Source organism: Schistocerca cancellata, chromosome 11 (assembly GCF_023864275.1).
Source record: "Schistocerca cancellata isolate TAMUIC-IGC-003103 chromosome 11, iqSchCanc2.1, whole genome shotgun sequence".
Taxonomy (NCBI): domain Eukaryota; kingdom Metazoa; phylum Arthropoda; class Insecta; order Orthoptera; family Acrididae; genus Schistocerca; species Schistocerca cancellata.
Genome location: NC_064636.1, coordinates 56,106,510 through 56,120,364, shown reverse-complemented (window position 1 = coordinate 56,120,364; position 13,855 = coordinate 56,106,510). Strand labels below are relative to the sequence as shown.

General features: G+C 42.1%; 1 protein-coding gene across 3 annotated transcripts in view; it reads right to left on the bottom strand.

Annotated features, from left to right (window-relative positions):
* Positions 1-13,855, bottom strand: part of LOC126108596 (dynamin-like 120 kDa protein, mitochondrial) — a 203,482-nt gene that overhangs the window by 160,533 nt on the left and 29,094 nt on the right. For all 3 annotated transcript variants that reach the window (XM_049913895.1, XM_049913896.1, XM_049913897.1), the window contains exon 2: positions 12,388-12,649. In XM_049913895.1, coding sequence (XP_049769852.1) covers positions 12,388-12,649 — 262 coding nt within the window. The remainder of the gene's footprint in view (positions 1-12,387; positions 12,650-13,855) is intronic.

Below are 13,855 nucleotides of genomic sequence, written 5' to 3'. Positions count from 1 at the left end.
GTGCATCTTGTACATCTTTATGAAGACTGTTGATATTTTTGGCTCTTTCTTCCACGTTGCCTCTTCCGAGTCCAAATGCCAGTTCAGTCGTGAAGAGTTTACGTCGGCTTCGGTTATTCTTCTGCCAAGCAGCAAAAATTTTACATAAAATTAGTCAATTCCAAGAGAAACGTTAGCAATCCCGCAGCACCCTGCCTGTAGCCCTGATAATGGCCTCAACTCAGTGAAGAAGAGTGTCCAGAAGTTTCTTCGGGTATCTTACACGCACCTGAAGAAACTCATTGATGATGACATCCTTTAGGATTACCAAAAGCATTTTACGGTCATCTATAGTATGTATCTGTGTTTTATGAATGCTGGGAAGCAACAATTCAAACCCCACCCTGGAGGATTGTGTAATATTTCAGGTTACCATATTCTACAGAGGAGTAACGACAATTACGACAATTAAAAATGAAGCCTAAATAGAATGCAAAAGGTAGATCATACCCGAAGATCTGTAAGAGATTAGACTAGCAAGAAGAGAAGAAAAGAAGCTGTAAAAAAAGACAAAGAGAGAGCACAAAAGAAAAGAAATTAAAGAAAACGTGGTACGTTACGACATTACGCCTGCGAGAATGACAACACGTCAACCGTCTCGACATTGGGAAATTGCTGGCTTGCCGGGCAACTACTTTCACCAAAAAGTAGACTTCGCACTAGGCAGCCCTAGCAGCGTCGCCAGAGGTCGCGTGTTGCTACTCACTTCCACAACACACGTGACAGAAAATAGATCCCACGATATCCTGCCGCTGAACAGTACTTAGACCAGTGCACGGCCCTCTGCAGCAGTTGACTCCGAGCCACAAGTCGGACATCCGGCCCACGCCGACACCACCGTCTCTGCTGCTGCTCCTCCTACGGACAGCACCTCGGGTCGCTGTGACACCACTGACAGATCTGTCTTCACATTAGTGGATGTCGTAAAACTTGCTTCAATTTTTTTTGTGGTACATTGACTGTAGACTGTTCTAAGGGAACTTGAACTCCATTTTTTGACACAAGAATTAAACCTTTTGTGGAAATTTAACTCCGTGCACTGATGGCAGAGCTGAACGTTTAGTCCAACATTGCTTTAAAAGACAGTCTCAGTGAGACCTCTCATTTTTCATTTTGTGCAATCACCTTGTTCGTTTCTAAACTACAGCTATTATTCATTTAAGAAGACGAACGGTGTTTCTTGATTTTATTAATAATTTTTTTTTAAAGAATCTTTTACATTCCAGAATGAGATTTTCACTCTGCAGCGGAGTGTGCGCTGATATGAAACTTCCTGGCAGATTAAAACTGTGTGCCCGACCGAGACTCGAACTCGGGACCTTTGCCTTTCGCGGGCAAGTGCTCTACCATCTGAGCTACCGAAGCACGACTCACGCCCGGTACTCACAGCTTTACTTCTGCCAGTATCTCATCTCCTACCTTCCGAACTTTACAGAAGCTCTCCTGCAAACCTTGCAGAACTAGCACTCCTGAAAGAAAGGATATTGCGGAGACATGGCTTAGCCACAGCCTGGGGGATGTTTCCAGAATGAGATTTTCACTCTGCAGCGGAGTGTGCGCTAGTTCTGCAAGGTTCGCAGGAGAGCTTCTGTAAAGTTTGGAAGGTAGGAGACGAGGTACTGGCAGAAATAAAGCTGTGAGTACCGGGCGTGAGTCGTGCTTCGGTAGCTCAGATGGTAGAGCACTTGCCCGCGAAAGGCAAAGGTCCCGAGTTCGAGTCTCGGTCGGGCACACAGTTTTAATCTGCCAGGAAGTTTCAATCTTTTACATTGTTTGTGTCTGACATTGTCAGATTCTTCAAACAGAACACTTAAAAGACAAGAATGAGATAAATTTATGTAGAAATACATATAGCTCAATTTTGAGCAGTGATGCAATATGTAAAAGATAGGCTCACCACTTTGACAAACTGTTATATTAGGAATCGGCTGAGCAGCAAGGAATCTTACCCTCTGTAAATAGAAGGCACTCGAAAACAGAGGAAGTAGTACCAATTGTTGAAGATGTGGAAGCAGCCTTCAAGAACACGCAGAATAATAAGGCCCCAGGAATGGATCTAACACTGTCATAACTCATTCAAATACAGGAAAGGAATTTGTAATTGTTGTTGTTGTTGTGGTCTTCAGTCCAGAGACTGGTTTGATGCAGCTCTCCATGCTACTCTACCCTGTGCAAGCTTCTTCATCTGCCAGCACCTACGCAGCCTACATCCTTCTGAATCTGCTTAGTGTTTTCATCTCTTCGTCTCCCTCTATGACTGTTTGTAATTAAGATTTGGTTAAAAGAAAGTATCTCTGAATATGTATGAAATGCCCAATACATGAGAAAGACAATGTTATGGTGTGCTCGAACTGTAGGGGAATATGCCTATTATCTACAGAATAAAAAATATTCTTCAACATCCTCTTTAATAGGCTTGCACCCTTTGTTAAAATGCTTTTGGTGACTATCAATGTGGAGTTCATCGACAAATATCTTCACAATATGGCAAATACAAGAAAAGGGAGAAGAAAAAGGGGGGAGGGGGGGGGGGAGAGGTAGAAGGAGATGACGTGGAGATGGGGGCTACCAAAATGCAGGTATGTCTATTGTTACATTTTACCTGCTGTCTCCTGTTCCTCACAGTCCCAAGCATTTTCTACACGATTAGGACTGGACGAGTTAGTGGACCAGATGAAGTGTGAGTAGGAGTGCAAATGCTTGTCAAATCAACATATAAGGTCCGTTCAAAAAAATTCTGGAACTTTCTCCACAAAATTTTTCTACTCTTAGCTTTTTCTTACTGTGCACGGTATCCTTCGAAATACTATCCTTCACAACTGATACACTGCTTTCAATGCTTTTTCCACTTCCAGAAGCTGTCTTGGTACAATCTTACTGGATCAGCATCTGCAAATTTTCTTTTATCTCATCTATTGTTGCAAATCTTCGTCCTTTCAATGGGGTTTCCAATATTGGAAATTAAAAAAAAAAGTCCGCAGGGGCCAGATCTGAAGAGTACAAAAGATGAAGCAGCACAGAGGTATCATTTTTTGTGCAATAGTCACGCATCACTCACAAGCCGTGGGATGAACTTGACGGCAACACAATGCGTTCCAAGATGCTGTGTCAGTATTTCGTGACACAATCCAACTGAAATGTTACATTCTTCTGCAATCTCTCGGACAGTCAGTCTTCAATTCGCACACACAATTTCGTCAATGTTCCTTAAAAGAGTGTTGTCGGCAGACTTCAAAAGGCTTCCTGAATGAAGGTCACCTTTAACTTGTGTCCGGTCATTTTTAAACTGTGTGAACCATCCGTAACACCAAGTGCAGCTTAAGCCCTCATCACCGTAGGCTTCTTGCAGCATTTGACGTTTCTCTGTAAAGTTTTTCTCAACTTATGTTTCTCCGTAAAGTTCTTCTCAAGTTTCACACAGAATATAATGCAGACGAGTTGCTTCTCTAACTTTGCAAACTCGAAATTCGTAAACTGTGTGACACAATGTTCCACTCAGTACAGCAGTGAACAATAACTAACGGACATACAACAATTAAACTTCCGGCAGTTATACATTAAACACAAGCACGAGCAGGGATGCCAACTGCATTTTGCTCAAAAAACCACTGGCGCATAATTACGAATGTTCTGCAATTTTGTGATGTCTGTCATCTTGGAATACAGGAATGCACATACCAAACTCATCATGAAGACGCAGAAGAAGTGGGAATACTTGGTCACTGAGAAGGCATACATAAACATTCTACTTTTTTCTTCCTTTTTTAACACACACACACACACACACACACACACACACACACACACACACACACACACACACAGAGAGAGAGAGAGAGAGAGAGAGAGAGAGAGAGAGAGAGAGAGAGAGGGAGAGGGAAGCCTGAATAACTGGGCTCAAGTCACAGTACAAAAAAATACAAAATCATCTCCAGCCTGAACTACACCATTTCAGTGTGCCAGGAAGTTTTAGCAAGTATCCTGGTCAACTTTGAGCAATTATCCCTGCAAAAGATAATTGTGATAGAGGAAACGGGTAGAAATAGTGTGTAAGGTCAAGTTAGAGGCAGTATGTACCGATTTATTTTGGAACAGATGCTACACGATGGCCGAGGTACAATGGTAATGACTGCAAGGCATCCCCTGGCTGGTTGCGTGTTTACACGGTGATGCCTCCAGTTGAACGTGTCACGGACTGCCCACAATATGTAGCCTACTGATAATACCAACATCGTCATCACGATAAATGAATTACCTTTAGTTTACCAATGACTGTCCGTACAACCCACGAGTCACAAGTGTTTTAACGACTGATGTCTTCACTGATGCAGCCTACTTGAGCTACTGCACTTAATGTTAGTAAGAAGTGATGAACTTTAAAATATAGGAGAGTTGTAATGCAAGTTCATTTACAGTCATTTCGTAGCGCAGAGCAGAAGTTGCGATCTTTCACTTAGCATTCCCTACAAGAAAGGACGAGTCCAGAAGCTTTAGAAGTTCAAGCACGGTGGTGTCATGCAGGAACTGAAACACTAGAATGAAGTAGCAAGACAATAACTCATCGAGAAGAGACATTTGAGGAAACAGATGGCAACCTAAAACAGTGTCAAGGCATACTCAAGCTATACAGAGCATGCTAACATCCTATACTACAGCGATTCGCGAATTTTACAACGTACCCTTCACACACGCAGATTAAAGGCCTCCCTGGGCTGTCTGTCAGTGCCTTCGACACCTAGCACCATCTGAAAAGAGGCAAAACTGCAACCACATTACATGCCTCCAGTCAGCTTCTGTCCACTTTCTGTGTGGTTTGGCCCACTGTAGGCGTGCAGCTTTATGTGCTGCTGAGAGCAATGGCCTTTAACAAGATTTCCATTCAAAATTCCACTGTGTGGTGTTCCCTTTGCAAAATTTGGCAGGAAACTACTTCACAGATCACTGACAGCAGATATTCCTGTTAGGTTCCAAACCAACTGTTAGTGACGAGGCAGGAAACTCATTTCTGGTGCCCTGAAGTTACAACCTCTTTCTGATCACAGTTCTTATACTGCATTACGTGGCTGCAAGTGGCACACCATTCCTCGTAGACACGCCGGACGATCTGCATCGGTACGTCAAGCAACTTGATTCAGGCACAGTGATGGGCAAATTTAAACCCGATAGGTCCTTTATACCACTGTGCCACATCTCTACAGTGGCACATCTCACCACGCGCATTCCATAGAATGCACTGACACATACCACTTCACTCCCACGACTCATGTCATTAGTGGGGAGGTCACAAGACTGCAACATCACTTATGGCACTCCAAAATTGACCAACACTAATGAGTGATTAATGTTTGTCTTCTGAGCTTAGCAAGCACAATTTGATGATTAAACACACTCACAGCATCGTGTGCTTAGTTGAAATAAAGAGTTCGAGGAAGGTCAAAAACAAATAGCAAATGAGGACAATTGTCATCCTCGCATATGTATAACTATGGTATTTACTTGAATCTAAGCCGCACTCAAATCTAAGCCGCACCTGAAAAATGCGACTCGAAATCGAGGAAAAAAAAATTCCCGAATCTAGGCTGCAACTGAAATTTGAGACTCGAAATTCAAGGGAAGAGAAAAGTTTTAGGCCGCTCTTCCAAATCGAAACAAAGCTGGTTCATTGTAATATGAGACACAATTTAGGTCGAATGAATGACGATACAGCTACAGTAGTTTGGTTCGAGTCTTAAGCTTAGCAGTTAAGCTTTACCAGGTAGCCATTGCTATGCGTCAGGCGCTCCATCCGTATTTGGCGCTCCATCCATATTTATACGGGTACCCTTCCTTTTTCACGTGTTTCGTCTGGTTTGAATCGATTGCTTATTTTGCTTTGATCTGATAAGTGCCGTTATCTTTGTTATAGGTGTTTATGTCACTAAGCTTAAAATGCATTATTGTACGATGTTCTGCATTGTTTGTCGCATTCAGATGAGGTGTGTTTACGACCTGTCGCCGCTTGCGGCATGGCTTGCTTTTGTGCACGCTACCGCCGCTTACATTAAAAAAAGAGAGGAATTGTCTCATTAGCAAAACAATGGCAAGAGACTGCTATTTGTTATTACTTACACTGCTGCTTTTTTGATAATGATAACATGAACCATATAATAGACTGCGTATGATAGAAGATGTTCTGAACGAGAGTTTAGCTAAAATTTTTCTAGTGTTTAAAAATCTTTGCTGACGCCTCTTTTGTACATTACATTTTGCAAAGAAATTAGTCATCTTAGATTTAAAAATCTAGTCAATTGCCGTGCTTCATTTCTGACTGTATCACTATTAGGCATAAGAATAATACGAATATAAACATGACATGATACGTATATTCTTCCGCGTTTGCTGTTGTCTCACACTTGTTTCGTAGTTTATTAGACAGACAGGATTTAAATGAGATAGCAGCAAACACAAAAGAATACATGGCAAAATGTTTATATTCGTATTATTCTTATGGTGAAGAGAATACTGCATATGATTCACAATTCATAAAAGTTCCTATTAGCAACCATCTCTTCTCACAAGGAGGAAAAAATTCAGAACGTAGAGTTGGCCATATTGACAAACATCCCGAACAGTCTTGCCAGTCAGATTTTCGTCATACACCGAAATGCTGCTACATTCGAAAATGAACAATACGGAATTCGTATTTACTTTGTTGGATAATGTATGAAAATGCAGTGGTCGAAACTCGGGGCGGAGAAAAAAGCTCGTCTTCCACCTTTTTTTTTTTTAATTTTTTTACTGATGCAGAGGTTTTGGCGCCAGTATTTATCTTCATGCCTGCTAAGCACACCTGTGTAGCGCTACATATTTTAGATGGCAGAAGTTAGTTGTGGTGGCACCTACCAACATTTTTCAGAACTTCCGCTTACTTTGCACTCGATTGTACACCGCAGGCGGTTTTTTGGGATTACAAAAACCGGAAAAAAAGTGTGGCTTCAATTCGAGTAAATACGGTAATGAGAAATTTAATGCCATTTGCAATCTCCAGGAATGGGACTGACGTTTGACAGTGTCCGAAATCACTCCGAGGTCAGCTCTCGAGCCACTGCCGTGGAGGGCCCTCCCAGTGGGTCCCTTGTGGTTTTGACTGAAGGACTGAAGTTGAACATCTGCTGGTTAGTGAAAGGATCCCAGTAAAATCTGCAGTTAGAAAGAGCACGTTCTGAGTCACACAAGACCTACAGGGCACCACAAACAAGTCAAAACTAGCCAGTGAACAGCAGCAAAGTTGAGGCTGTTGCGGTTGGCAGGAGAGCCAACACCGTGTTACTAGAGGAGGCCGAAAGGCTCGCGTTTTAGCTCACGCAGGCTGGCGTGAGGTCTGGAACAGGACAAGGAAATTAGAATTTAGAAAAACGGACGTAGCTGGTGGAATACTTAACTTTAATCCATTAATGATGAATGTTGCTCTTGACAGTACACGATTCACAATATCAATAGTAACTGGTAATGGCGCCTTGCTAGGTCGTAGCAAATGACGTAGCTGAAGGCTATGCAAACCATCGTCTCGGCAAATGAGAGCGTATTTTGTCAGTGAACCATCGCTAGCAAAGTCGACTGTACAACTGGGGCGAGTCCTAGGGAGTCTCTCTAGACCTGCCGTGTGGCGGCGCTCGGTCTGCAATCACTGATAGTGGTGACACGCGGGTCCGACGTATACTAACGGACCGCGGCCGATTTAAAGGCTACCACCTAGCAAGTGCAGTGTCTGGCGGTAACACCACAGAGGCCATCACAGTAAGAGACAAAACACTTTATGGCATACTGCATAGTGATGAACAAATGATATTACTGCCACCTTTTGTATGGGGTTAGATTTGCTTATTGCAGGAAAGGACATGACAAACTAATACGACAAGTCAATTTTCTTCACAACAATTCACAACCCCTTACTGCAGCTATAAATTAGAAGAAATAACACGAGTACCACTCATCCGGTCTCCTTACAGCACAGGTTTATCGCCCAGTGATTGTCATCTGTTTGGACCATGTGAGGAGCAGTAGCAGGCTTGCTCTTCCGAGACTACGCAGCCGCAGAAAACTCTGAGTCCAAGTGTCAAATTACACAACAGGGTCAAGAAGCTGCCTACACAGTGGACTAAGTGCACTTCTAAAATACAATGTCATGCAGGAAAGTTGTAGATTACGGTGAGCAGCAGCCGTCGCAGTGTACCTCTACTGTTCTTAGGTTGGCAGTGTCTCTGTTTCGTGTAGCTAAAGTAATGACACTGACAGAACCAACGAGAGGTGACAAAAGAGACAATTCTCACTATTTTCACAAATAAATGGCTTTTTTCTGAATACATAAAAAATTATGTGGTGGTGGTTTCGTTGAAAGCTAACAGCACAGTTTAAACTGATAAAAGTGAAATGAGCAGCAATCACATTTAAATCTTGGTTATGACAAATGTTTGACTTTTTCCCTAGTACATCACAAATTATGAGGTTGTGGCTAGGTTGTAATGTGACCACTAAAAAGTCAGTGACATACTGGCATATTACTAAGCTTAGCTCGCGGCCTAGGTTAGGCCACGAGCTAAGTTTCACTCACAAAAACTAAATTAATGTCTGTTGTCATACATATTTGACTGGTTTTTTCAAAATATGTCACAAATTTTGTGCTTATGTTGAGACCTAACGGCAAAGCGTACACTAAATATACAATCTCGGTTGTCAAAATATTTTCCAATTTCTTCCAAATGTGTTACAGTTTCGGAGGTTGTGGTATACTAACATGAGACAGTGACAATACTCCTTTACTTCGTACCTCAAAAGACATCATCTCCCCTCCCCTTCCCACATACTTCACAGTGAGCACTAACATCATTGCTGAACAAAACATGTGAGTATGCCACTCACCTGATCTAGACTTTTATTGTATTTGGTTTTGCAGTAACAGTAAATAAAACAATTAGAAACAGGAGTCTAGATTATATCTGACATTTTCACCTACAAATGTAAATATGGAGCTTATATTAGCATATTAGCTTTAAGCATCCCACTTCTAGCCGGAACTTACTAATCCAGAGTAGTGACGCATATTCCTATGTCTTCTTAGCAGTGAACAATATTCATAAATGAAAACTATAAAATAAGGTATTGCAGGTAAAAGCACAGATAATGCACGGGATAGTAATTTTATTTGCACGTGTCATGTCATGCCGAGTGACATCCCACATCTTCGGGACATGATGGCAATCGCACAATCTTCGCAAGAGAAAATACTTGCTGTGACATAAATATATATCTTCCTGAGATCACCAACCTTCTCTGAAGAGGTTCACCAACCTTCTCTGAAGAGGTGCAGAAGTCACAGATGATATATACATAATTTTCACAAAAGTTATTACATGGTGTAGGAAGACAAAGGGAATGTTCCTTTTTTAATATTCATTCTATTTTGAGAAGCCGCGTCAGGATGTTACCACTGACAGAAGCTAACTATGCGATCAGTTCGATGATCCGTTAATCGCACACTTTACATTGGCACCCCTCTGATTGGTGAAAGTCAGCTGATTTTGAGCCACTTTCCTATGTTTACACTCTTCCCAACCTATAGTTATGTTGCAGTATTATGCACTGTAGCATTAAGTAGTCAATTGTGAATACAGGGAAAATCCATGGACAATGTTGTGTCCAGTGATTGTTAACATTGTAGCAATTGTTAATATTTGTTACAAAAGTGGACAAAGATTGTACCTTGTTCTTCCAGTGATGCATTAACTCACTACATGTTTCCTTCTTTTATGACCTGACTGCACTTGGAGGAAGAGGGGGGGACTTGTCCCAGCAGACAATTCACCACGAACCAATCACGAGCCATTCACAGCACCCTTCACATAGGAGCCAAGTTAAAATGTGTCATTGTTACATGTTTAATGTCAATAAACAGGGTGTACATAAAGTCCTGCTATCATTTCAAAAATTCATAAGTCAAAAACTACTAGAGACAGAGAATCATAGTTTGTTATGAAATATTCATCAGCTCTCTCTCTCTCTCTCTCTCTCTCTCTCTCTCTCTCACACACACACACACACACACACAGTCTCATCTCTCTTCCACCATCACTGTCTCTCCACTACTCTATCTCAGGACAAAAAAGCATGAATATGTCCACACGCCAAAACTGTTGTTGAGGCACGAGGATTGTGGCAGCTGGTTCATCACATTTCTGCCCAAATCTTTTAAAGAGGAACGTATTCGTCTTCTTGTGCCCCGACAAGGGCATTTTCCTGCTGGGTCCCTTATTTTCCCAGGGGGCCAACTTTTGTCAATTTTTCCCATTCGTGCTACCTCCACGCATTAAAAAATTTGGGCATTTTCCCAGTGCCCTATACCCAAAAGTTAAAGTTTCACAGTCTACAGTTCAAAACCTCGAGCAACCCCTCACCACGCACATATGTGGAAAGGAGAGAACAGTAGCTCAAGAGAAAGCAGCAGACTTTTAAGATGAAAGAGAGAAAAAGAATGGGAATGGAAGACAGCAACAGTTGGACAGAGAGACAGGCAAAGCGTCAGAGAGGGAGACACTGCTGAGAAAGGGCAACAGAAAGGAATGAAGTCAGTGACAGTGGGGGAGACACATAGGAGAAAGTGGCAATGGGAGAAAAATGAGACAGAGACAGACATATATAGACAGTGGCCGTGAGAATGAGATGCTGAATATGAAGGCTTAACCATGAAGAAAAGGATTTACAATGTTGTGAGTTAAAAGAGCACAAATATGTTCCTTTGCCGAAATTTTTGGTGAGGATGGTGGAATGAGGACTGAGACAGCTGTTTCGCACTTTTCTGTCAGAGTCTTTGACAGAGGAGCATATCAGCCTTTTTTGTGCCCCAACGGGCATTTTTCCACCGGTTCCTTCCTATCGTACTCAAATGCATGAATGAAGAAAAGATCTCTATATAATATTTAATGTTTGGATTACAGTTACTTAAGAAATAGTAGTACGCTTGCTGGTGTATAGGGAACAGCATGTGTGAAGTTACAGAACTTTTCTTAGTAAAATTTGGACTGTTTCTGTCCAGAGTCAGAGGTGTGAATTTTTCTGCACTCTCGCCATCCGTAAATGAGTAAACATTTTCTCTATTAATGTTATGTTTGAAGGCATGCTTCAGATAAAAGTGCAAGCCTGAATTTCTGCATATGATATCCCTTGTTAATACAGTAATTTGTTGTATTGTATTACTATTTGGTTGAGGTACTCTGTGGGTCGGGTGCAGCAGCTGAAGTTTTCCAGCACATGCCTTTAGGTCACATTGAGTATGTTGTGGAGCTTCCAACATCACATGGACTGCTGGAGGAGAGCCTCAGAATAGGTAACATTACCTCTTCAATGGAGAACATTTGATAACACTGAATATCAAAAGAGATTTGGAAGATATCTGCAGAGTGTTCTTAGAGAGTCTTCAGAATATTTTCACACTGAAAATCTGAACTGGTACAATTCATGTAATAGATGTTACTAACTGTGGCATGTAGACTGGCAATAGCTAGGAAAGTGTTTCTAAAGAAGAGAAATTTGTTAATACCAAGTATAGATTTAAGTGTCAGGAGGAAGAAGAGAATAGAAGCTTTCGAAATGTGGTGCTACACAAGAATGCTGAAGATTAAATGGGTAGATCACACAACTAATGAGGAGGTATTGAATAGAACTGGGGAGAAGAGAAATTTGTGGCAAAACTTGACTAGAAGAAGGGATCGTTTGGTAGGGCACATTCTGAGGCATCAAGGGATCACCAATTTAGTATTGGAGGGCAGCGTGGAGGGTAAAAATCGTAGAGGGAGACCAAGAGATGAATACTCTAAGCAGATGCAGAAGGACGTAGGTTGCAATTAAGTACTGAGAGATGAAGAAGTTTGCACAGGATAGAGTAGCATGGAGAGCTGCATCAAACCAGTCTCAGGACTGAAGACCACAACAACAACAACAACAACAACTACAGCTGTGTAAACCAGATGAAAGTTATTCCAAACACATACTAGTACAATTAACTAGTAATATATTGAAACTAAAACTACTTCAAGACTATTTAACAGTTTTGCAACAAGAACCCTGTCACTTTATGCATATCCTGTACAGTTTACTAATACGAATGGACATACTACGTTATTTAAAAGAAATTAGAATTGCGGTGTGAATCTTCTTAACAGCAATAAGATACAGTTACAGATGAAGTACGGTATAACCTTTCCAGATGTCACTGTCTCAAACAGAAAAAGATAATGAAGAAATTGCGTTAAATACAATATCTGACAGAACACTTCAAGCCACGTGTGGCCTCAGGAAATGAGCGGAAAAGTTTACCTTGTTCAGTGTCACACCACCTCCGACAGCACCGCCGAGCAGTAGGTAGCGAATTTTCAACGCCCCTCGCAAGATTCTACCGACGAACATCACCACACCCCTCCGTGGCACGTACGCACCGGTCGGCGCACGCGGTTGCAGCAGCAGAGGACTCGCGTGCCGGCGGTGCGGGTGGTAGCCGGCGCGCCCGTGTAGGTGGCACAGCCAGCGTACCATCGGCACAGCTGCGCCACCACTGCGCCGCACGAGCACCACTCGGTACCTAAAAAAAAAGTTTGTGTTTATCACTCGTATCTGCCCCTACCTTCAGGGATGTCAGATGAAATTCACGTAAAGACAATCCACACTATTAAATGGCTAATCCAGAGCACGAGTCCAGTTGCTAATGCCTCTCTAACGGCTTCAAGGGGCAACAAAAATTTTGATTTTCAATATTTCATACAGTTGTTGACGAAATTTAAAAAATATGGAATGCTGTCATACTCTACAAATTAAGACAAAATTTAATTAGATAGATAATAGAAACCCACTCACCAAGAGGCGGCAGAATACACACATGTAAAAGAAGGTTATAATTAGGCAAGCTCTCGGAGCCAGTTGCTACTTCTTCAGGAAGAAGGGTTGAAGGGGAAGGAAGTGAGGTGGAGGAAAAGGACTGGAGAGGTTTACGAAATGGGGTAAATTTTGGGAAAGTCACCCAGAACCACAGGTCAGGGGAGACTTACCAGAGGCAATGAGAAGGAAAGACTGATTGTTGGGGACCGCACTGGACAAGATTTGAAAACCTGAGAGCTTAAAAGTGGAAGACTGCATAATATGCAAGGCAGACATTACTGCTTAAACATTGTGCATGAGTTAATATGAGTGAAAAGCAAAGTGCATTGTATGTAACAGAGGTGGGAGGGGGGCAGTGAAAAATAGACAGGTAAGACAATGAAAGATGTAGAAAACTAAAATGGAGTGAAGGTAGGAGTAATTACTGTGAAGAAATGCTGAGACAGAAGGAATTAACATAAATAAGAACCGAGGATATGTTGTAGCGATAGTTCCCAACTGCAGGGTTCTGAGAAGCTGGTGTCTGGGGGAAGAATCCAGATGGCACGTGTGGTGAAACAGGCACCGAGATCACAACTGCCATTGTTTTTTGCCAGTATATACCCTCTGCCTATGCCCATACATACTAACTGATAATTTGGTGGTAGTCGTGCCAATGTAAAAAGCTGAACAGTGTGCACGTAACAGCTGGTAAGTGACACGTGTCGTTTCACAGGTGACTCTCCGTTTTATAGTATATGTTTTTCCAGTTACAGGGCTGGTATAGGTGGTGGTGCACAGGGCAAGTCTTGCAGCGGGGATGGTAAGAGGTACAGGGAAGGGAGATAGGTACAGAAGGAACAGAGGGTCTGACAAGAATATTGTGGAGATTGGGAAGACAATGGAAAGCTACTCTAGGTGTGGTGGGCAAAAG